At 46.1% G+C, this 25,813-nt stretch overlaps 1 protein-coding gene across 1 annotated transcript in view; it reads right to left on the bottom strand.

Moving 5' to 3' along the window:
* The window catches only part of GRIK4 (glutamate ionotropic receptor kainate type subunit 4), a 261,624-nt gene extending 248,908 nt beyond the window's left edge, over window positions 1-12,716 (bottom strand). The window contains exon 1 of the mRNA XM_063138998.1: window positions 12,612-12,716. Within this exon, the coding sequence (XP_062995068.1) occupies window positions 12,612-12,693 (82 nt within the window). The 5' untranslated portion in view covers window positions 12,694-12,716. The remainder of the gene's footprint in view (window positions 1-12,611) is intronic.
* Window positions 12,717-25,813: the final 13,097 nt, after the last annotated feature.

Raw genomic sequence — 25,813 nt, 5'->3', positions numbered from 1 at the left:
TAATAAAAAGCCCTTAAAGACACAACCCTATGCATGTTGGTTTGCTGGCATGTTGGCTGGGCAATGCTGGGAGTTATAGGGTTTTTTCTAGTCTGCTAAACATCCATATGTTTGCACTCTAAAACAGCTTTAAGCTTTACAAAGGTCTTTAGCAGGCCTTAACAGCCGAGGGGATATTCTAGGGCATCCTCGCCATTAACACAGGACCTCAGTAAGAATTGGCCAGCATCAGGGCCCAAGCACCATTTGCATTGGGGGGGCTGAGAGCATAAGCCTGTAAAAGCCGCCCAACCACATACACACATGCATGGATGAGATCGTGGTGTGTATGTGAACACACCATGATGTCATCCCATCCATGCAGTGTCATCAGTCATGAAACTTTTTTCATCAGCTTTTTTTAATTCTGAAAGCACATTTTCCACATTCTGAATTACTAGTGCTTTTCTACCATGCACTCAAAATGTTGTTGCTGTTGTATAACATAAACCTGAAGAAGAGAGTCTTTTAAATTGCGGCGTATTGATTGGTTCTAATAAATGTTTTGGCTGTTATCCTGTTTATGTTTTGAGTATTATTATTGTTGTTGTTGTTGATGATGTTGTTGTTAGACAGGTCCAACACAAATGTAAACACTTTATAAATAGACCAATTCACTTTACAGCATTATTTTTCTAGGTTGTTTCATTGCAAAATCATGAAGTCTATTTCTCAAAGTCTATTTCTTTTGCAAGTGCACCCAACCGACAAAATAACTGTTTTAACTGCTTTTACTGCTTTTAAATTATATATTGTTTTAACTTGGTTCATGGTTTAATTTGTTTTTAACTGTGCATATTTATTCTTTTATACTGTATGCTTTTATCTGTACGCCGCTCTGAGAGCTTAATGATATAGGGCGGGTTAGAAATGTTTAAAATAAATAAATAAATGGGTGACTTAACCATTCTTGCCCCATAGCAGAACATCTGCAGCTTTCGTAGAGGGTGTGCTTGCTGAAACATTTTCCAGGTTCTGCCATAGTCGCTGGCAGTGTGAAAAACATCCGCAGGGCTAACCACACTTCACTGAAAATTAGTTGCAATGATTTTGTGTGTTTTGTTTTGTTTTTGTTTTGTTAAGTTTACCGAATAGTTCTGATAGCTCCAGTATCAGAGGCAATAAGCCCATGTACACCAGTTACTGGGGGACATGGGTGGGAGGGTGCTGTTGCACCCGTGTCCTGCTTGTGGGTTGCTGGTCAACAGTTGGTTGGCCACTGTGTGAATGGACTGCAGGACTAGATGGATCCTTGTTCTGATCCAACATGGCCCTTCTTATGATCTTGTAGGAAGCTGCCTCTCTGAACTTTTTAACCGGAGGTGGAGCTGAGGCCCTGGTTAGGCCTCATCTAGAGTATTGCGTCCAGTTCTGGGCTCCACTATTCAAGAAGGATGCAGACAAGCTGGAGTGTGTTCAGAGGAGGGCAACCAGGATGATCAGAGGTCTGGAAACAAAGCCCTATGGAGAGAGACTGAAAGAACTGGGCATGTTTAGCCTGGAGAAGAAAAGATTGAGGGGAGACATGATAGCCTTCTTCAAATACTTAAAGGGTTGCCACCCAGAGGAGGGCCAGGATCTCTTCTCGATCCTCCCAGAGTGCAGGACACGAAATAACGGGCTCAAGTTACAGGAAGTCAGATTCCAGCTGGACATCAGGAAAAACTTCCTGACTGTTAGAGCAGTACGACAATGGAATCAGTTACCTAGGGAGGTGGTGGGCTCTCCCACACTAGAGGCCTTCAAGAAGCAGCTGGACAACCATCCGTCAGGGATGCTTTGGGGTGGATTCCTGCATTGAGCAGGGGGTTGGACTCGATGGCCTTGTAGGCCCCTTCCAATTCTGCTATTCTATGATTCTATGATTAAACTTGAGGCTTTCTGCATGCAAAACAAGAGCTCTACCACTGCGCTATGTTCCCTCTCTTATCAACCCATACTTCCATGAATGAATTATGACTTTGGGTGCACATCAACAGGGCTGAGAGCACTACCTTCACATCAGCTTTCGCTGATTTCTTCTTTGAGAGCTACTCAACTGGATACAGATCAACTTTGCAAAATGCAGAAAAGAAGCAAGAGAGCATTTTAGCATGACAGAAACCTGAAGAGGGGCTGCCATATTTGTGGATCCTGTCATCCGGTGTATTCATGTGCCACATAGAACATAAATAAAAATATCACTCCACTGGCATGGCCTCTAAAGAAAATTAAGACGAGGAAAGAACTTACAAATGAATGCCACGTTTGTTTGTTTGTTGCCATATACCTTTCCTTTCAGGTATGGGTTTAAGGATGCAGAGCTGTCATGCAGAAGGAATACGGTAGTCATGGCCCACGTCAAGGAGGTAGGTGGAGTATTGCCAACCTGCCCCAAACCACCAAGACTCATACTCAATGCCGTCTTGCTGTTTGAGATCCCAGCAGGGCTTCCTTCCCATTCCTCTCATGGTGTTTGCCTTGCCATAAGGACTAGAACATTGCTTCTTTTCAAATGAAATTCTCAGGATGCTGATTTGGGCATACATTTGGCATTTCCCCCTCGCAGATTCCCAACAGCTATGAGAACATCCCTTGGCCCATCTTACACTGAGCTGTGAACACCCACTTAAAACTGTGCCATGAGCGTTGTCTACCTGCCCTCGTCCTCTGAAACATGTTGCCTGCAGGCAAGAAGAGAGGAGTCTGTGACAGGCGCGTCTGGTGTAAATATCAGGAGCTTTCCAGACTTGCATCCTTTGCCTACGTTCCTCCCTCAGGTTCCATTCATTATATGTTTAGGCTCCCTGAGAAAAGGACTGCCCTTTGTGGAGCATGTGTGGGTGAGTTTTCAAAAGCAATTAGGCAATTTATGAACACAAATCCCACAGAGTTTCAAGAGGACGTGGTGTTTTTGAAGCAATTGTCTAAGAATAGTTTACGTGCTAGCACAATTAAGTCTGTCTCTACATGTCTTCTAGTTAAGGCAGTCAAGGCAGGGTGGTGGGCAAGGGGAGAATGAAGGACACAGGAAGAGGAGCCTGAGCTCAGTGGTTGAGGACCAGCTTTCCATGCAGAAGGTCTCAGGTTCAATCCCTGGCATCTCCAGGTAGGGATGGGAAAGTCTCCTGTCTGAGACCCCAGGAAGCTGTAGAATAGCCTTCCCCAAACTAGTGTCCTCCAGATGTTTTGGACTGCAGCTCTTATCATCCTTGGCCATTGGGCCTGACGCCAGGAGCAGATGGGACTTGTCACCTAAAAGATCTGGAGGGCACAATATTGGTGAAGGTTAGTAGAGGCAAAATTGTGGTACAAGAACCAATGTTCCCTACCTTATATTATTATTATTATTATTATTATTATTATTATTATTATTTATTTATTTATTTATTTAGAATATTTATATACCGCTCCCCATTGAAAAATTTCGGAGCGGTGTACAAGGTAAAATGAAAATAAAAACGGAATAAAACAGTTAAAACAAAATTTAAAAAGAAGCAAAAACAGAAATCCAAGGCTGCATGTTAAAGAAAGGCTTCTTGGAATAAAGATGTTTTCAGGAGGTGCCGAAAGGACTACAAGGTTGGCGCCTGCCTGACCTCCAGAGGCAGGGAATTCCACAGGAGGGGCGCCACCACGCTGAAGGCTCTTCCCTTGGTGGATTCCAATCGGAGGACGGATCTATGTGGAACCACCAGGAGCAGGCCCTCGGATGACCTCAGTGACCGGGCAGGTTGGTAAAGGAGAAGGCGCTCTCTCAGGTATCCTGCTCTAACATTGGTCCATCTAGCTTCTCCAATATGGTGCCCTCCTACAACTCCACAACTAAAACTCCCATCATCCCCAGACCAGCAGTAGGTCTCCATATTTTTAGGCAGAAAGACATCTTTTCCATCTTCTGTTAGCTGGTTGATCTTTTTTGGTTGGAGATGCTTTGGGTTGAAGCAGGGACCTTCTGCAGGCACAGGGGAAGTCCCTGCCTGTACTCCCACATGGAACCATATTGTTCAATGGTTCCATATCACTCAGGACCATATGCCGCATCCCACCCTTTTCTGTATTCAGCCTCCCCAGCAGAAGCAGGCGAAGGAGGGCTGCAAACCTCTATGGATTTCTACTCCCAATTAAGCCAACTGCACGTGTGATGTGTGACAATGATTATTCCGTTATTCTAAGTGGAGAATCAATTGAGCTTTGGAAAGGAAAGTGCCAAATTGAGCCTATTCACATGTGCTGCATAATAATAGTCTAAGAATTGTGAAAAAGTAAGCTCTGCAAAAATCACATTGTTGCACCCTCAGGCAGATGGTCCTGGGAGCTATCAAAAGGAAGGGGAACATGGGACAAGGGAGACGCCATGGCTCAGTAGGAAGAGCACTTAGTTCTGGCTCTACATTTTGGAGGTACCATGAGCTAGACGCCCTCAATGGTCATCCGCTCCCTCAGTGTGAGTCTACCCTCTCAGCTCCGTTGTCACCAGATGCTATAGCTCCTCATCCTCTTTCTCATCACTGGTTGCTTGCCAGACAAAATGCCAGAGTAGGCCATGGCATCTAGTTCTTCTTCTCACCACTGTCATGGCTAACCCTACTGCCCCTGTTTTGGGAGACTGTGTTTCAGGTAATCAATCAGAATCAGATTCGGACCTAGAGGAAGAGGCGCCAGACACCAGCCAGCCTGTACCAGTTGGGGAGGAAGCTCTCAGGGGCGATTCCCCAGCTGGGAGTCATTCCTCTCCAGAGCTCCTCAAGGCCAAATCCTACACACTCAGTGGGAAGTGAGGTTTCTTCCAGAGGAGAGCGCCCCGACAAGCGAGCTGATGCTAGGGTCCGCCGGAAGCTAAAACACATGGAGTGGAAGGAAGGTGTGAGAAAGTCGGTTCAACTAGGATTGCGCCAGAACCTGCCTTCACGCCAGGCTCTCTGAAGTTATGGGCGTTTGGGAAGAGGCTTCCTGTTCTCCTTGGTCAGACAATTGTCTCGCTTAGTTTGCATAATTCTGCCTAGGAGGAAGTTTCCAAGAGATTAGACTCTCTTCAGGTAGCAGAGATGTTTGCTGCTTAATAAAAGCTTTGTGGATTACCTAGCAGGCTTCGTCATTTGTCTCTCATCGAAAGCAGGAGCTTTCTGAGAAGCACGACAACCACCACCATAGTCTAGGTCAGAGCAAGAGGCTGGTAAACAAGCAGTCTGCAGTGGCTCTTCTGAGTGGGCCCCTGCCAGGCTCTGGGCCCTTGGTAGGAGCCCCATTATGCTGACCCTGAGAGCAGTGGACCGCCATGCAACCTGAGTACCCTTTTTAAGAAGAAAAGAAAGTTGCATGGAAGCTATTCTGTTTTGACACACAAAACTCCAGAGGCACATGAAATTTTGCTTTGAAAGCATTGGCCCACCTTCATGAGAGCCAAAGGGACCATTTTAGATCCTTTAAAAGTTCCTAGACTGCTCTCCAGGTTTCCGTACAGCCAGCTAATTGCACCCTAATGTGCCTTATTGACCTACTTCTCCTTCCATTCATCTGTTCTCCATTCTTCCCTGTTTCCCCCTCAGGCTAGGAGTAATTAGCTGTTCTCCCTCCAGAGCATGCAGGTCCTTGATTGCACCATTCCCCAAATAGGTGTGATCAGTAGCCAAGAGGTACCTAATTACTGCTAGCCAGAGGAGAAAAGTGAGTTCATATGCCCTCAAGAGACGGTTGTTTCTCTAAATGGTATTCATGTTTCTAAATGGAAAGATTTTTTTTGGTGGGGGGAGGTTTCAGGCCACTTAGAGCAGACTGTTTTTCATGCCAGAGACAAAAAAACTCTAACTGGTCTCAGCCCTATCTAAAGTACGATGAATCTCCCAGCTTTGCTTTCTCCTAGGGATGTCAGCGAAATGTGCAATGAATTCAAATGAGTTCAGATTTTGATTAACCTGGCCTGCAAATTCTGCAGTAGGCCAGGTTTTTCCGAATCATGTGGATTCCACGGAATTGCAGCCAGGTTTCCCACTTTGGGAGTTATTTGCACTAATTTAAATTAGCATTAATTTGCATTATCTGAGGCACATTAGCATATTTGTGCAAGTACGCATTGTGCGCACTTGCAAATTAGCGCAGGTAGAACAAAATTCTGGTAGAAAACAATCCAGTTCCCACAATCTGCAAAACACGAACAGAACAGATTTAACAAAATCTGTACACCCTGTACTTCCTCCTGTGTTCAAATTTTTAAAATCTCAACTTCTTTCCATCCCAGATTTGCAAAGTTTGGTAAACACCAAACTGAAACCAAATACTCACCCATCTCCACTGGCCAAATTCAATATGTATATTATAACTGCAGCTATTCCCAGCCCGAAGGGGATCATGTTGGACCCACCTGCCGTATAACTGTTAAAAATGAGGAACCTATCAGAAATAGGGATGTTTTGAGGAATTGGTTTGAGGAGTGGAACTCTATGAGCTTTCATTGGCTCAGGCCCCCAGATTTCAGTTCATTTTCGGCTAACTGGGTCAGGCCAGTGTGCAGATTTGACATGTTTTAATTTCTGCAAAGTACGACTGCAATTCACGCGATGACCAATCGGCTGTTGACCAGGAACTCACAAGCAAGACACAGGTGCAACAACACCCTCCCACCCATGTTCCCCAGCAACTGGTGTACATAGGCTTACTGCCTCGGATACTGGAGTTATCAGAGGCAGGAAGCTATCAGGACTAGCATCAGAACTAGCTGGACAACCATTTATTATTATTATTATTATTATTATTATTATTATTATTATTATTATTTATTTATATAGCACCATCAATGTACATGGTGCTGTACAGATAACACAGTAAATCTGGTATCTGTCAGGGATGCTTTAGGGTGGATTCCTGCATTGAGCAGGGGGTTGGACTCGATGGCCTTGTAGGCCCCTTCCAACTCTGCTATTCTATGATTCTACGATTCTAGTAGCCATTGATAGTCCTCCTCCAGGAATTCATCCAGACCCCTTTCAAAGCCATCCAAATTGGTGGCCATCACTACAGCTTGTGGTACTGAATTCCATAGTTTAAATATGCACCGTGTGAAGCAGTCCTTCCTTTAATTTGCCCTGAATCTCCCACCAATCAGCTTCATGGGATGACCCCTTTGGGTTCTAGCATCATGGCAGAGGGAGAAAAATCTCTCTCTCTCCACATTCTCCACACCGTGCATCATTTTGCACACCTCTATCACGTCTCCCCTCAGCCTCCTTTTTTTTTCTGAGCTAAACAATCCCAGCTGTTGTAATCTTCTCCCATAGTGGCAATGCCCCAGTCCCTGGATCATTTCTGTTGCCCCAATCCCTGAGTTGATGACTGTCTGCTTTGCGCAAATCTTCCGTTCATGCGAAATAAGCAGCAACTGCAAATGCAAACGGGAACCGAACATGAGACAAGTGCCAGGATGATATTTGGAGGATCCTAGCAATCTCTGATTTTATTGCAGCTCCCTGAATTTTTCAGGACCATTTCTGAACCTTTGCCTTTTCTACTTCATTTATATTTAGTGCCGTCTTCTCTTTTCCTCTGTTTTCTTTTGTGAATCCGTGCACGAGAGCAACATGAAACACCCGCCTCATTTGGAAATTATCTTGCTGGAGGTTTAGAATTCTTCCTTCCTCATTACAGGCCCTGGTCATGCAACGCCAAGACACAGGTATTCTGACTACAGGCACCGCCTGCCTGCACACCGTGGACGAGGGGAGGAAAAATTAGCCTCTTATCGGCTGCAAATGGTTAACACAAGCTGCGTGCAGTTCTCAGCGACAGTCGGCAGGAAAGTTGTTTCTTTTTCTAACAACAAAGTGAGGTGTCAACGCAACGCAGAACTTTCCCGGCAGGGATTTCCAGCAGCCTTTCCTTCCTAATCTACACAAGCAGCGAATAAATGCCGACAGCCCCCCGTTCCCCCGACTCCTTTGAATAAAAAGCCGCCGCCGTTGCACAGCCCTGCTTCCCCTCATACATTAAGAACCACTGAGATTACGAAGAGTTTGGCGGCGGCGGTGCGGCTGAATGGAATTAAATGCAATTGAAGAGAATGGAAAAGAAGAAAAGACAAGAAAACATTTTTTACTTGCAACCACAAAAATTAATGCTGTTGAAAATATCATTTTTATATGTAATGCCAGGGAAGAATTCCACCCTAAACTTATCAAAGGTGATTGCACCGTTCCTAAAGTGACTCTTCCTAAGAGACCGTGGCTGCAAATGTAGGTCTAAGGGAGCATCATCATCATGAAAACTAAAGAGAGGTGCACCCTCCGTTTTGTCTGATGCTTCGGGAATGAAGGGATGGTGTGGAGCAAGCAACTAAGGCCTTAGCTCAGCCTTCCTCAACCTGGGGCGCTCCAGATGTGTTGGACCGCATCTCCCAGAATGCCCCAGCCTGGGGCATTCTGGGAGATGCAGTCCAACACATCTGGAGCGCCCCAGGTTGAGGAAGGCTGCCTTAGCTAGACCTACCTGTTAGTGCGCGACAGAGGGGTGAAGATCTCGCGATGGTTTTATCAGGAGATTCTCCCCTCTGTTTACATGCAGTGCACATTGACCTCAGAGGGAGAGGCGTCACACCCGCCATTTAAAAAAAATTCTTAAAGAGCCAGCAGCGCATGAGCGCTCGTGCGCATAAGGTAAGTGTTGTTGTTTTTAAAAAAGTATTTAACCCCCGCTCCCCCCCACCTCCCATGGGAGCAGTGCTCCTGAAGAGCTCTGCACCCTGTGCACAGGTCCCAACTCCTTGTGAGTAATGGCGAGGAGCCGGGACAAACCATGGCACTCAGCCACATGTTCAGCGATCTCGAGACCATGGAAAAACCCAGTCTAAAGAGGAGAGTGAGATCCCGGGGCAAGGGGGGGGATCATCCCTCCCTGATCCCAGGATCCCGTGTGCATCATGTGAACACACAGGGACGATTCCGGGGATCGCCCCGGGATTTCGCCCCGTCTAGCTATGGCCTATGAGAGCCATCCTACGGGCCCTGGATGAGCATCCCATGGACCATAGGATGGCTCAGAAAACCCCTTCCAAGGTCGAAGACAGGGCTCTGACCTTGGAAGGGGGAGTCGGAGATCCAGGGTCTGGAGAGGGGAAGTCATCAGAGAGGCCAGGATACAATTTATCCCGAGCCCCCTCTAATCTCCTTCCCTTCAAAGTATCCTCTCCAGACTAAAAAAGCCCATCTAGTAAAAAACTGAAAGATTGGAGAACAGGGAGGTAAAGGTCAGTGCCGCTGTTCCTCCCACTGTGCAGGGCATAGGAACCTCTGAAGTCCCAGGCTCAGTGGCTTCTGGTCAGTGAGCCCATAGGACTGCACCCTAAATCTTGCATGGTTACAACAGCTTCAATAAGTTGAATATTAAGGTGCATCCCTCTAGAACAAAGAGGTTGAACCACTTTCTACCTGGGGGCTGGATTCTATTTCCACTGCATCCCATTGGTGGGCGAGGCTGAAGGTGACAGGGGCAGGGCCGAAAATACCAGCCTATTGTAGCGTAAAGTTCATACAGCCAGGAACTCAGCCTTAGGAGAGGCATCTCAACCGCTCAGGATGGGGTGGGGGAAACTGCACAAAATTCAGGAAACCACCAAACCATTAGGGGCTGTGAGAAAGGCAGTGTGGCCATCTGGAGACAGGGGGCCAGACTGAGACACCATGTGGGCCACATCTGGCCTGCAGGCGTGAGGTTCCACATCCCTGCTTCTAGAAACCTATCTCACGTTTGTTTAACTGTTGTTGTTGGCAGACAAGAATCTGGAGAAATCCAGTTTGTTGAGCATGATGAAAATTCAGGGCAGGAGATCCCTCTCCACCCTTCATAGAAATACACTTCTCAGGGCTCCTTGGAAAAAGGGGACAACTGTGAATGCCAGTTCAATGTCTTGTCTTTTGTTCCCTTATTAGAAATATTAATAATAATTAAATTAACTCTCTTCCCCGCCCCCCAATACAGCATTTCTAACATGTCTCAGAGGCCTAATCTACACCAAGCAGGATATTGGACTATGAAAGCAGTATATAAATGGCAGGAGCCACACCAAGCAGGATATAGTGTTATGAAAGTGGTATAAGGGATGTGTCAATGGGCCCCAACAGTTGTCAGTGCACTTCAATGCCGCTATAAAGCAGTCGTGTGACTCCTGCCTTTTATATACCGCTTTCATACCATAATATCCTGCTTGGTGTAGGCCTCATTCTTACTTTACAGATTGTTACATCAACAAAGTTGCATCACCTGAGCTGTATCCAGACTGCTCTGCTATTATGCAAGGACTGTCATCAGCTCCTAATCTAAGCCATTCATTATTCTCTGCACAGTTGTCTATCTGAGCCAGGTGGTATTCTTCTGTTTTCTCTCTTGTTTGTAAAGAAAATAAAAGGGTGTCACACTGTGTGTGTCTATAATGTCTCTTGACAGGTTTTGTTCTTTAAGAGATCTAAGTTGACGTGTCAGTTTCTCTGCTAGCACCATGTGCCACACTTCTGGTTGCCAAATGTTCATGTATATTTCACTATTATCTTTCTAAAATGCCCTTTTCTTTGTTACGATGGAAATCTTGTAAGAAAGGGTTAACTGTGGGGTCTAAAGCTAGAATCCAGAAAACTCAAATAGCTCTTTTGATTGCAGTTTTCCATTATACTTACTTACGCATGTTTAGCCTGGCTAAGAGAAGACTGAGGGGAGACATGATAGCACTCTTCAAATACTTGAAAGTTTGTCACACAGAGAAGGGCCAGGATCTCTTCTCGATTCTCCCAGGGTGCAGGACACGGAATAATGGGCTCATGTTACAGGAAGCCAGATTCCAGCTGGACATCGTGAAAAACTTCCTGACTGTTAGAGCAGTACGACAATGGAACTAGTTACTTAGGGAGGTTGTGGGCTCCCCCACACTAAAGGTATTCAAGAGGCAGCTGGACAGCCATCTGTCAGGGATACTTTAAGGTGGATTCCTGTGTTGAGCAGGGGGTTGGACTCAATGGCCTTGTAGGCCCCTTCCAACTCTACTATTCTATGATTCTATGAACTAGGTGTGCAGGGAGTTGTGAACAGTAGCACAACAGGTTGCACAGCCAGTTGTACAAATGGAATGCACAATGCACAGAATGTACAACTGCTTGCACAGCCACACTTCCACAAATGTAACTTTAGTTGGATTCTTCTCTTGTGTATAGTTCAGAACCTGGCTTCCACCAGCACAAAACCATTTGTGCTAATGGAATGACACCAGTGGGCAATGCCCTAAAGAGGCGCACTTGGCTGCAGGGCCAGGACAATTCATCCCTTGGGTCAGATGGTCCATTTGTTCAGTGTGCTGAGCACAGGACTCCAGATGAGAGACTGTGGAAGAGGCAACCGCCCCTTTCTTCGGCCACCTTCGCCTCCTCTCCCTGACGCCTCCTCTCCCACCTCACTCTCCCCAACCCCATCCTTAGTTCTTCTAAGTCAGCCTTCCTCAACCTGGGGCGCACAAGATGTGTTGGACTACAACTCCCAGAATGCCCCAGCCTGGGGCATTCTGGGAGATGCAGTCCAACACATCTGGAGCGCCCCAGGTTGAGGAAGGCTGTTCTAAGTCAATCTAGGGGTGTGAAATGGAAATATCCTTATTTAGTTTTTGCACGCATTTTCATATTTTAACATTTTCATTTGTTTCATTTTCCATTTGACTGAATTGAATTAATTCAAGAGTTTATGCTTCCCCTGCCATTGATTTCAATAGAACACCCCAGTTCATCTGCGGTCTGTAAGTTCTGTGTTTTGAGCTAAATGGCATGAAATTTGAAGACATTTCACTACCTCCCTGCCAAATTCCTGATAGATCATATAAATAGTCCCATTTTATAAGCAATTAAAATGGTGTACAGACACACACTAACTGTTACCTAAATAGTTTCCCACTCCCTCAATTTCACTGCTCTCTTTCCCTTTTCCCTTGTCTTGTAAATTATATAAAAGCGCTCTACACTGTTGCTTCAATGCAAAACAATGCCTTCAGTTCAAATCAGTTAAAAGCTAATGAACAAACAGATAGATTTTCATTCAAATACACATTCATTGAATATCATAACGAAGAACAAATTAATGGAGCACTTTTTTAAAAAAAACTTTTTGTGTTGTTGTTGTTTTAAATGAATGCACACACCAAAGTCCACCTCTGGTTTATCACTTCACCACTCAGCCACAGATATTTCATCGAGACGGTGTAAGTTACCTAGAGCGGGCTCTCTATTCTTGGGGGCTTTTGAATTAATAACACAGTGGTCCAGGGGACAAGAAGTATATTTGACTCCCAGGGACCCAAACACATGAAAAGCCTGGAAACCACAGTGATGGAGCACATGCACTCCTCTGTAGCGGGGACATTACATGCACATCCCCAGGGAAAGAGGCAACACTGCAGTGTGGATTCTTCAACATCTGGTAGACCCACCCAGAGGACTGATAATATTGAGACTGGTCCCAGTTCTATAGGTTCCCCTTTGACCGTCCTTGTCATAGTGAGCTGGGGCCTTGGTTTCTTCCAGCCAGGATGAGAACTACAGTACAATCCATTACGTTTTGTTTTCTGGACTCACCAATCCTCAGGGAGTGGGGGCTGGCCGCAATCTTTGTTAGCCACACCAAAAGGAGCACCAGAGGCGCCAAGATCCGGGGCATCTTCTATGAATCCTCATGGAGCCCTGCGGTGGTCTGGGCATGACATAACTCTGCAACAGAGAAGGGGGAGGGGGAACGCTGCTATGAAAACATGTCTTCCTGTGAGCCACAAATGGTAAGATGCTGTGTGTGTCTCAAATGAGGATGTCCAGCAGCTACCCATGGGCACCTGATCTCCTGTGTCATCAGTGCTCTGGTCCCTCAGGGAACCAGGCCCTGTGGATCAAGAGCTCCCCACAGACTGCAGTTCTAGCCTAGATACAGTCAACTGACCTCATAGGCTCATAGCCACACACTAGGCCTTATAAAACTCCCCTGTACAAATTAGACCCTCAGTCGGAGCTACTTGTCTCAATGAGTAGCCTCACAGACTGCTTGTAACAGATCATACACACACTGCCGGTGGCCAGCCCTAGAACGTGGCCAAGGCATGACAAAAACTAAGGAAGCCACCAGAAAGAAATCACCAAGAGTTAGCCTTGTTGACTGTCCCCTTCATTCTGTTATGAAATAGATCTCAACATGTGCACCCCCATCCAGAATCCAAAACTGTGACATGATGGACTACAAACTACATGGCAGCAAAGTCATGTACACTAATCAAGGATACTGCAGCCAATATCTGTTTGATACGCATTTGCCTTCTTCATGCATTGTATTTCTAGGCGTACCCATTGGCACCAATGGGAGCTTCCATCCCTCGTCAAATGAGCTTCTTTGGGTGAGATGGATTTTCATCTGGACCATGGCAGAGGAGGTAAGCCCCATCACCATGTACCACAGTCTTGACCCTGGCCATTTGTTCAGCATGTTGGATGCCTGAATAATTTGGACATCTAAATCTTGCTTCAGATCCGGATTGGGTCAGATCCAGGCCAAAGTGGGCTGAGGTGGATCGGGGCTCCTTCAGAAGTGGGGTGGTGGTTTGTCTATGCACAGCCCTACTTGAATCCATGCTGAGAATCTCCTCCAGCCACCCCCAAATTCAAAATGGGCCTCTTGTCTTCACGCTACCAGCATTTGCAAGAGAGCACGAATTAAACCGGCACTGGAGGCTGCGGCATTTGACCAAGCCGGTGGCGATTCTGCCCCTCTTGGCAAGAATGACGGGCAGGTGGAAGGAGGCGCTAATTATCTTGCACGTTGTATCACTAAGCATGGAGCTGATCTATGGCCCGGGGCGGCTCTCATACAATTATTAGGAGCGATTTTCTTCCATTTCAGATGCAGCTGCAAAACTGAATAAAGGACCATGGCATGAACAGGGATGTGGAATTTCGGGGGGGGGGGGAGATTGGGGGATGGAGATTTGGGGGAAGGAGCCTTGTAAAAATAAAACTTGTCATATCCAGCAAATGGCAGCATAGCGCGGATGAATTATTGTTCCATATTTCCCCCCTGGGGATCGCACTGAATTTATCATCCCTTCTCTGCTCTTTTAAGTCATATAAACAAATTAAGGCTAATTCACACATGCTGAATACATGACTGGGTGCCAAAAGAAAATAAGACATCGAACTCCACTTATGTCATTTTATTTGCATTTCTGTCATCAAATTGCCCCCCCCTTTCTCTTAAAGACATCATTGTATATTCGGGTTTTAAAAATCTGGAAGCTACTAGGGTTGCATAATAGGTTCAAATTCCTGCAAATCCAGCATTTTGTAGACCTTCTTTCTGCCCCCAAGATCTTTTAATGCTGCTGCAATCCTAAACGCACTCGCCAAAGAGCAAGCCTCTATGAACTGTTGGAATTACTTCTAAGCAAACATGAATGGGATCATGTGTTCAGAGTCTTATAGAAGCTGTTTTGGCTTCTTTTGAAATGCTATCGATGTTTCTCCTGAAGAACATTTCTCCTAATTCACATCTAATTCCACTTTGGTAGTTTGGGTGGCTCGATGCTATGACCCTCACCCAGCTGAAGGTTCTCCATGAGCCAACAATCTGGGTGAACACAAGCAGCACTTGTTCACACGTCCCTAAGGCAAGCAGAAACTCAGAACTGCTGCATTTCAGAGGTCAGATGGAGAAGAGCTGCGTGTTTGGGTCAAAGAGATGATAGGGCAACCAAAATGCACAGGGCTCTCTTCTGTCCTTAGTAGTTGTACCATCAGATTTTGGACAAGTGCCCCTACAGTCCTATGGCAGAGATGACTGCAAGGGCCAGAACAAATCTGCAAAGTATCCATACATCCTGACCATTCAGGGCAAAAGTGTCAGCAATAGAATACTGACACACAGCTCAGCTTCTGTGAGGGAGGAGAAAGGTCCATTTGGCTGGGGTAAATACCACACAGGTGTTGGAGAGAAAAGTGATTGTGGGCTGGTGATAGGAAGGAGTAAAGAAACCCAGGGAGGAGGGAGACCCCAGGTGTGAAGTGAACAATGACTTTGGGGGGCATCCAGGACCGGTATCCATGTGGAAAAGGGGGAAAGCAGACAGTGTACAGAGAAGCAAGAAACCAAGCAGGGGAGTCAGGGAGAAGTTGGGACAACTCTCACATAAAGCCCAGGGCAGGAGGTAGGATGTGTCACTAGCAGGAAAGAGTACCAGGAGAGTAGAGAGGTCAAACAGGTTTATGTCTTGGGATTGGGGGCCTACATTTCACATAGAGGTTTGAACTAACAAAACAAGACTTTGATTCTCTTGCAGTTCTCTTGCAACAAAACAGATTCTGTAAACAATTACGCCCTTTGGGCATGTTCCACTAGGAGCTTTATAAATGGAAGGTGAAGTTCACGCTTGTGAGGAAATCAGGGATAGGAGAGTGAATCAAGGATGGAAATGGATGGTAGGATAGATTGCTTGGAGGAAGACAGAGGAGGGTCCTTGCATGCCGAGCAAGAGAGAGGAGGGCAAGCTGACAGCTGAAGAAACTCCACAGCTGCTGGCTTTAGCTATGGGAGCCTTCCTTGACCTGGGGCAGCAGTGGTGATAAATGAGGTAGAAGGAAGAGAGAAGAAACCATGGAAGGGATCAGTAATTGCAGCTGAGCACCCAGCCAGCCAACGTACATCTGAGCAATTGCAGAAGAGCGAAGATCTCCAGCCTGGTAGTCAATTAGTGGCTCACCTGCTATCAAGGCTGAACAAGTACTTGCCAAATAACCTTTGGCTTAGTAGCGGTCTTTTAACTCCAGTAAGATGCAAGAGCTTAAGTGTGCGGTGATGCAGCTGACCCTTGCATGGAATTCCCTTTTTCTGAAAACTGGAAGCTGATTCAGCATGTCTCTCATTCCCCATCCAGGTTAGGGCAGGTGTGCCCTACAATACCTTCACAAGGGCCGCAGTATGTGGAGAATGGCAGGCACAGCACCCGAAAGGTTGTCTTAGTGCTCACGCGTGCCCATTCACATGCCCCACATCCATTCCCCACTCAAGAGATTTAACTTCTGGAAAATGATAATATTAGCAATCCCAAGTGTCATAAATCACCGGTGTTACACTCGATAAGCAGGAGGGAAAAGTCAACAAACAGTCCATGGTCAAAAGCTGTGGTCAAAAGTGACTGGGGTGTGTTATCAGGTGCCTGGGCCTTCAGCTAGCTTCTGCCTGTTCCTGTGAAGGGCCACGCCCCAGACACTCCCAAGCTCAGCTGCTCCGCCTTTCCATTGAATCCCTCAAACTGAAGCACCACACCAAGAAAGGATAGACAAGAGGTCCAAATAGGGACAAAATAGGAACAGTAACCTTTACTGCTATGCCATGGACTAGCAGCTTATAAACTCAGGGCAGTATCCAATGCGACGCTACCGGCAATGTAATTTACGAGGTGGTGCTAGTGCAAATGACCAACAGTGCTTGCCGGCACTATTGTGGAGTTACGCAATAGCAGTTCAGTTCTCCTTCCTGCTTTTCCAAGGCTAGAAAAATGCGCAGCTCCTGCGAAAGAACTTCCAGCTGGATGGAACTCCAGCCCCAACTAAAACTGTGCCTGATCCATGGACAGTGCATCTAGTTCCGAGATGAGAACCACACCGCCATTTCCACCCCAAGACATTCATGGAAGACTCTCTCAGGCTTGAGCTGTAAGTTGCAGAGAAGCACTGCGTTTTCTTTTTGTCAAATCCTGTGAGATTTCTTTGCCAGACATGAAATCAAACAAAAATAATTCCTCCACCCACCCCTTTGCTGTATTGCTCTAAACATCCAGGCCTGAAAATTTATTGCAGAGATGGAAAGTTCCCTACATGACTTGGTTCAATAAAAGAAACACATTTTCATCTGTTCTATGTGCCCAATGCCCTAAAGTTAGCTGAATTCTCTCTTCTTCTTTCTCATATGGTCTAATTAAGGGGTAGATAAATACTTAAGCATGGAGTAAAATGCACTGTTATTGGGAGGGGCTGCTCTGCTAATTTGCATGTTTTAATTACATGCAATTAACATAATACGCATATAATTTTCAAGGCTGTGGTGGGTGCCAAAATGCAGCTGGTTATCTCTCTGTTCTTATTCTTAAAATGTGGATCACAAGGATGAAAATGGTTGTACTTTATCCTGAAGGGGAAGGGAGATCTTGAAAACAGCTTTCCAAATATTATGACATCTCAGAAATGTGATATTTTTAGATTACTGGCAGGGAGAGCTTTAATATCAAATATGCCGGCCTGTTTGGTTCTGCCCTTTATTTGCCTTGCCTCTGCCCACAACTGGTATTATTTATTTGTATCCTGCATTTTCCCAATACTGGGCCTCAAAGCTGTCTTACAAAGTTTAAAACATACATTGTAAAACCTAGGAAAAGAAATGTAACAAACAAACAAACAAAAACCCATAAACGTTTAAAATACACAACAAAATTATAAGCCATTAACCTAGATGGAGGACCAAATTACTCTCCAAAGGCCTGCCGGAACAAACAAGTTTTAGCCTGCTTCCGAAAGCCCATCAAGGAGGGAGCCAGCCTAGCTTCCCCGGGAAGAGAGTTCCAGAGTACCGGAGCAGCCACCGAGAAGGCCCTCTCCCATGTTCCCACCAAGCGTGCCTGTGAAGAAGGTGGGACTGAAAGAAGGGCTTCTCCAGAAGATCTCAGAGCACGGGCAGGCTCATAAGGGAGAATACAGTCTTTCAAATAACCTGGACCCGAACCATATAGAGCTTTATAGGTCATAACCAGCACTTTGAATTGTGCCCGGAAACAGACTGGAAGCCAGTGGAGCTGTTTTAACAGGGGAGTTCTCTGCTCCCTGTAACCAGCCCCAGTCAACAATCTGGCTGCAGCTCTTTGAACCAGCTGGAGTTTCCAAACACTCTTCAAAGGCAGCCCCACGTAGAGCGCGTTACAGTAATCCAATCGGGATGTAACTAAGCCATGTGTCACCCTGGCCAGGTCCGACATCTCTAGGAACGGGCGCAGCTGGCGCACTAGCTTTAACTGTGCAAATGCATTCCTGGCCACCGCCGAAACTTGGGCATCCAGGCTCAGGGCTGAATCCAGAAGTACACCCAAGCTGCGGACCTGCGTCTTCAGGGGGAGTGTAACCCCACCCAACACAAGCTGAATCCCTATTCCCTGATCTGCCTTTCGACTGACCAGGAGCACCTCTGTCTTATCTGGATTAAGCTTCAATTTGTTCGCCCTCATGAAATCCATTACTGCCAACAGACACCGGTTGAGTACAGAAACTGCTTCCTTGAAATTGGGTGGAAAGGAGTAGTAGAGTTGGGTGTCATCAGTGTACTGGTGGCACCGCACCCCACAACTCCGGATAACCTCTCCCAACGGCTTCATGTATATGTTAAATAGCATGGGGGACAAAACAGAGCCCTGAGGGACTCCACAGGCCAACGGCCAAGGAGTCGAACAGGAGTCCCCCAGTACCACCTTCTGGGTCCGTCCATCCAGGAAGGAATGGAGCCACTGTAAAACAGGGCCTCCAAGACCCATCCCAGCAAGGCGGCCCAGAAGGACACCATGGTCGATGGTATCGAACGCCGCTGAGAGGTCCAGCAGAACCAGCAGGGACACACTCCCCCTGTCCAGTTCCCGGCGAAGATCATCCACCAAGGTGACCAAAGGTGACCAAATTGCCAAAATAGAAGTGGGGATGAAAATCATACCTGGTGGCTCAAATAATTAGTAAGAATTGCTCCATCTTGGTCTGTTTGGCTTATGAATCCAAATTACAGCACAGTGTGTGTGTGTGTGTGTGTGTGTGTGTGTGTGTGTGTGTACTGACTAGCAGGAGACTTCTCTGGACAGCCACAGTTGGGCTCAGCAACACTATGCACATGGGAAATTGCTAAGCGCTTGCAACAGCTGGATCAGGTGAAGGAGCAAAATATCATTTGAAGCCTTTGAGACAGTTATCTCAAAACTTCCCAGGTTATTGACAAAACAGCAGGGTTGAGTCAAAATTTACTCATGCCAGTATTGTGGCTATCGCTGTATATACACCCACCCACACAGATTTCATTCCTCACACCCTGCCTGAACAATAGTTTTACAAGCTCGATGCCCACTGTGAGTCAAACATTCACTCTTTCTCATTTCTCAGAGAGATCTGATCACCGGGATTAGGGGTGAAACGCCACTGTCCGTGGATCTGCTGAATGCATGGATAATTGGGGTGCTGATTCCTTCACCTTCTGTTTCAGCCCTCTTAGCTAAGTGGTGACTTTTTAAAAAGATACAGGGGGAGCACGCCTTGCCTAAAGTTGGAAGGAGTCAGTAGGGGTGGGTGGGGTGAGATTGTGTATTTAATTCTTCATTTAAAAAAAGTCCTGGCCTTTCCTAAAATAATCCAGAGTAACTCACCATGATAAAATTCAGTTTTAAACAGCATACAATAAAAAGAGTAAAAAAACCCATAAAATTATATTTTATAAAAGCAGTAAAGGAAAAACAATATATCCTCAGTGTAAACAAAGAGTCCACTGAAAACCAGGTTGAGTAATCAGGACCACTCCCACCATGCCCAACCTCTTTCCCCATATTTCCGACACTGGTCTGCACTTTATGATACTTATTTAACCCCACTTATAAATGCAGAGCAGTTTCCAATGTGACCCTGCTGGTAACTTAATTTATGAGGTTGTGCTAGCATCAGAAGAGCCATGCTGGATCAGACCGAGGGTCCATCTAGTCCAGCACTCGGTTCACACAGTGGCCAACCAGCCATCGGCCAGGGACCAACAAGCAGGACATGGTGCAACAGCACCCTCCCACCCATGTTCCCCAGGAACTGGTGCACACAGGCTTACTGCCTCAGATACTGGAGAGAGCACATAGCCATCAGGACTGTCAGGACTAGCAGCCCTTGATAGCCTTCTCCTCCAGGAATTTATGGGACCCCCTTTTAAAGCCACACAGATTGGTATCCATCACTACATCTTGTGGTAGTGAGTTCCAAAGTTTAGCTATGCTCTGTGTGAAGAAATCCTTCCTCTAGCACAATGCAAATTGTGCTTGCTGGCACGACAGCAAGTATCTCCACAAAATCAGTTGTGCCATCAAGCCCTCTTGGCTTTGTACTAGAGGTCATCTATGGTAACCCCATGTAATTCATGCTGGTGAATTGAATACTGCCCTCGATTATTGTTCCCAGTATAAAATTTCTTCCAAAATTCATTTTGAATATTATTGTCATTATTAATCAAGTATACGGCTACTTTAAAGCACTATTTATTAAGATATAAAAGCTTATTAGTCACTTCTGGATTAAATACCCGAAGTGGCATACAGTAAAAGCAAGAATTAAAATGATGTATGTGTTCAAAAACAAAAGATGACAATTTCTAGCAGCAACTGCAGCAGTAAAATGCCCATTTAAAATCACGCATGACTCAGCCATCCAGACTGGGAGAATTTGGGGGGAGGGGTATTTATTTATTTATTACATTTCTATACCGCCCAATAGCTGGAGCTCTCTGGGCGGTTCACAAAAATAGCAGCTACACAGTACCTAAACTTTAAGAATAGCTTGGTTGTATCTATATTCAGTTCAATCTGGGTTCTGACCTGGTTTGGGGATAGAATTTGTCTTGGTTGCCCTGACAGCTTTACAAGGCCAGCATCCATTTCCAGCTGTGGCAGAAGACCCTGCATACAGTATGACAGCAATGTGGCAGAATCCTCGTTAGCATGCTGTGACACATTTGCAAGACACTTTGAGAGCAAAGTCACTCATATCTGTCATGCCGTGGACTCCATGTCATCAGTAGAGGTGTCTGGAGCACTGTCTAGTTCTGTTGGGTGACCAACCAAGGTGTGTGCTAAGGCGTCTGGGTCATGCAAGCAGCTCTGATTTGTACCAGTACTCCATGGTCTCATCTCACTCCTACAACCCCCATTAGGATTCTGAGGAGCAGTGGGCTACGGGGAGGAGAGGCAGGAGCTTTCTTTCCATGGGGGTCTTAGCAAGTTTTCTCTTTCAGAACTGTTAGCTGAGATGTTTGCACTTTGCTCTCCAGGTTGTCCTTAAAGAGCAGTTCAGCGCTTATGCAGGAGTATGAATGCAGAATCTCTTGCCTTCCAGAGCTTCTGAGGCCGAGAAGCTGTGCTGAGACCCCCTTGTACAGGGCCTATATGAGTGCTTCCCAAAGTTAGAGGCTGATCCTTTGGGTGCTTGCCCTTGTGCTTCCAAAATACCTTTTGGGATGCATGCAGCTTCGGAAAGGAAGTTGCATTGAAGTCTTAATCATGTTAGCATTCTTGGAAAGAACTCCCTCCTCCCTTTTGTCTGAGCAATGCAGTTAAGGTGCAGAGAGAGAGAGAGAGAGAGAGAGAGAGAGAGAGAGAGAGAGAGAGAGAGAGAGAGAGAGAGAGAGCATCTACATTTCATGCCTGTGCTGCAGTGGAAAAACATGCCAACCACTCTTCATCTCTGCCACTTCGTCCAATGTAGGGTCCCCACTGCACTGTGCACACTGCTGACCATCCAGCTGCTTGCTTGGTTCCAAAGAACCACCAATCAAAATGGATCAGTACCATAAACTAGATGAAGTTTGGGAGCTGTGTTATATACATATTTTTTAATCCCCTGAGTTCCATCCCCAACCAATCCTCTTCCTCCCCCTCCTCTCTCTTCAGCTCTTGTCTAATTCTTGTCACGAGGTGTGACATTTATTTTTTAAAAAAGAAGAGCCCCCACCCACCCCGGGCCTATTAAGAAATGCCAGCCACCAGCTCTGTGTAACAGGACCAAGACCTCAGAGAAGATTTCATACATGCCAGCATCAGTTAAATGAAACATAAAGACTAACATGGAAAAGGAAAATAATCGGGAAAGCTTGTCAGAGAGGCAAAGAATAGGCCTGCCAAAGTAGGATAATGAAAAGTGTGGAGACAAATCTCTCCATCCCCAGCATGTCTGACAGAAAGAACCAGAAATGCAGAATCCGACACCCTGGTGCTGCCTCCACTCCCCGACGCCCACCTCGTGAATATCTTCCTTTGCCAGTGTCCGCATCAGCCTTAATGGCCTAGCACATTTCCATAATATCTTGCAGGCCTCCTCAAGGGGATATGGAGACAGCGTCTTCTTCCAACAAAATTGTTGCATGTGGGCCCCTTCTAGACCAGCAGAGGCCAACTTTGGCCAGCTAAGCCTGACTTTGGGAGAGAAGCCAAGCTACCTGGTGGCTGGAGCTTTCCTTGAAGAGCTTTCCTCAAGCTGTCGCCCTCCAGGTGTGTTGGACTGCCACACCTATAATTCCCAGCCAGCGTGTCCATGGAGAGCAACAGGTGGAAGAATGCTTTCCTTTGGAATTATGGCATCCCCCCCACCCCCACCCATACCTACTTCTGAACAGAATGGCCAAGGAAATAGTACACACTCTCCAACAATTTATGGATCCATCCAGTCTGCCAAAAGGGCCCTCCAGAGGCCTCGCCATCATCTATCACTCCATCCCTCCTCTGACTCCAGCACAAAAAAATACAAGCAACCAGTGCCCAGAAGGCATTTGGGAGAGGGAGAGAGAGACAGAGACAGAGAGAGACAGAGAGCTCTTGGGCCCTCCTCTGGCTAGGTTTTTTGTTTGTTTTGTGTTTGTTTTTTTGAAGGCTAGTAACTTTTGTAGAGATATTTGCAAGGTAGATGCATGTCACCCTCAAAGCACCCAGACACACCAAAATTTTGCCTCCACAATGGGCAGATTCAGAGAAAAGAGACTGATTGATGGCTATTAGCCACAGTTGCTAAATAGAGCCTCCATGTTCAGAGGCAATAAACCTTTGAAAACCAGACGTTGGGAAGAAATGACAGGGGAAGTCCCTCTCCTTCATTTTTATGAAAATCCCAGAAGGCAGCCAGCAACAGAGCCTTTGCTTTGATCCAGGAAAGCAGTTCTTACATTCAGTGGGGAAGGGTTTCCAGCTCAGAGGACGCCGTGGCTGCACGGTCGTCACCCGTGATGCCAAGGAGTTAACAACCGGTCTGCCATATTGTCGCACTGACAGCGTGCAGCATAGCTGGGGAGAACCTTCTGTTAAGTCCGGTAGGGATCCCATTAGTGGCAGCCACCTGGCTGTGCGAGGAATATTGCATCCTCAAAAAATTGGATAAGGAGTTGTGATCTCACCCAGGAGAAGCCAAAATGGGCAGGGGTGGGGTGGGGATTTCTCCATTCTGTGCTGACAAATCAATAGCAGCAGAGACATATGAGCAAGAATTAGAGTCCCTTAAATCCTTTGAGTTAAGGAGGTACCATTCTGAGTTCAGCCAGCGGCAGAGCGGAGGTGGAGGGGGTAAGAACTCCGAGGAAAGTTGGAGGATGGAAAAGAGCCGGTAATGTTTACGTGCCACCAGAACGAAGTTAATAGCGACATGAATGTGATAGAACATCAGCCGCCCGTCGAGGAAACAGCAGGTTTACGATTAGCCAGAACATGGAGCACAGAGGGATGCTACAGTCTACCTGCTTCATTCATCCTCCTCCATGGCAGAAAAAACAACAACTCCACAATACTTCACCTCCAAGTATGAACCCAACAAATAAATTAATTAATTAAAAATAAAGAGAACTTGCAGCAGCTAGAAGCGTCAGGGTGAGTTCTATCTAATTATTATTATTATTATTATTATTATTATTATTATTATTATTATTATTATTATTTATATAGGGGGAGGGGTGTATGGCTCCTTTCAGACGAAGGCCCAATTCCATTTGGGGAGAAGCTCTGAAGGGGCTGTGTTACAGTGACGGGAAGGACAAAATGCAAAAAGGATGGAGCCCAACTACCGAAGGTACTCGCATATTGTAGCTTAAAGCCCTTTACTGCCTGCGACTAAGGCCTTAGGGGAGGCATTTCAACCTTTTAGAATGGGTGGGAAAACTGCAGACCGGCTTGGAAACCACAAAATGATGGTGGAGGGCGGGGGAGGTTGGGCCACGGAAGGGGGCATGACTTTCTGGGGGAACAGCAGAGGGCCAATTTGGGAACCATGGAGGACACGATCTGGTCCCTGCACCTGATTCTGCATCTCTAATCTAATGCACTGACTTCAGCTGGAGAATGTCCCCAAATAAGGCGATGATGATGATGATGATGATGATGATGATGGTGATAATAATAATAAATTTGTTACCTGCCTCTCCCTCTGGATCGAGGTGGGATACAACACAAATAAAACCACCAAAAAATACATACAACTAATTCAAACGTTTAAAACCAGTGCATTGTTAAAAGCAGCACACCATTAAAAAAGGCATCTTAAAATTCAGCAGGGTAGCCCTGCCGGAAGAGATCAGTCTTTATGGCTTTCTTAAATTCTGGAAGACTGTTAAGTTGACGAATCTCTCCCAGCAAGCCATTCCACAAACGGGGAGTGGCAGAAGAAAAGGTCCTCTGGGTAATAGTTGTCAGCCTTGTTGTTGGCTGGAGTAAATTCTTCCCAGAGGACCTGAGTGTGTGGGGCGGATTGTACGGGAGAAGGTGATCCCACAGGTAGCCTGGGCCCAAACCATGTTGAGCTTTAAAACAACACTTTATACTTCGCCCGGAAACTAATTGATAACTAATTGATAACTCTATGACCCACCATTTTGTCTTTTTAAAAAACGATTTCCCTCCTACTTATGACAAGGAGCAAGATGGAGAATGAGAAAGGAGAGAACTGAAATAATATAAACCCTAAATGTTGACAAATGTAACATTCATGTTCCAATTTTATTATAATACTACCAAGCACATGCATACATGCTTCAAGTCTTCCAGGCATTACTTCCCCCATTCTATAGATTGGAGTTCCTGAGGCTGAATGGGAACAGCTTCCCTAAGGCCACCTAGGAGTGAATTCATAGTAGAATGAGATCTAAACTGGGGACTTGCTGATTTTTTGATTTTTCATTGCATTTCTATACCACCTAATAGCTGAAGCTCTCAGATTAGTTGCTCCACCTCTCAGTAACTTTGCTACAACCAGGGCAGGATCTACACCACAGCTTTAAAATGGTTTATAACCGTATTGACAACTGTTGGGGCCCACGACACATTCCACAGACAGTTTTCAAACTGTTTTCAAAGTGTCATATCCTGCTTGGTGTAGATCTGGCCCAACTCTGTGCCTCCAGGGGGAGATTTCCTATACACTTAAAAAGAACAAAAGAAAAGCCCATTTGGATCAGACTAAAGGGCCTATCTATTTCCTCAGATGGCCACAATCCCACACACACCCTTTCCCCTGACCATCTATCTCTTGGTGGTTTCCTGGCTTTTGATTTCGGGAACCAGAAGGTTTGACCATATAACACCTGCTCTGGTCTGCTTGCACTGGCTGCCTGTATGTCTCCAAGCCCAATTCAAGGTGCTGGTTTTGACCTATGAAGCCTTACATGGCTTGGGACCACAATACCTAATGAAACGCCTCTCCCGACGTGAATAACCCGGTCACTACGTTCAACATCTCAGGTCCTCCTCCGGGTGCCTACTCCGAGAGAGGCTCGGAGTGTGGCAACGAGGGATGGGGCCTTTTCGGTGGTGGCCCCCAGACTGTGGAACGACCTCCCTGACGAGGCTCGCCTGGCACCAACGCTGCTATCTTTCCGGTGCCAGGTTAAGACATATGCCCAGGCATATGGCAGCACATCTTAATCACCCACATGTTTAGTTTTTTAACGGTTTTTAATGATTTAAGTGTGTATGTTCTGTGTTTAAGAATTTTAAATTTTG

The sequence above is a fragment of the Elgaria multicarinata genome, chromosome 12 (assembly GCF_023053635.1).
Source record: "Elgaria multicarinata webbii isolate HBS135686 ecotype San Diego chromosome 12, rElgMul1.1.pri, whole genome shotgun sequence".
NCBI lineage: Eukaryota > Metazoa > Chordata > Lepidosauria > Squamata > Anguidae > Elgaria > Elgaria multicarinata.
The sequence above is the reverse complement of the archived record's forward strand: the minus strand, read 5'-3'. Positions and strand labels throughout refer to the sequence as shown.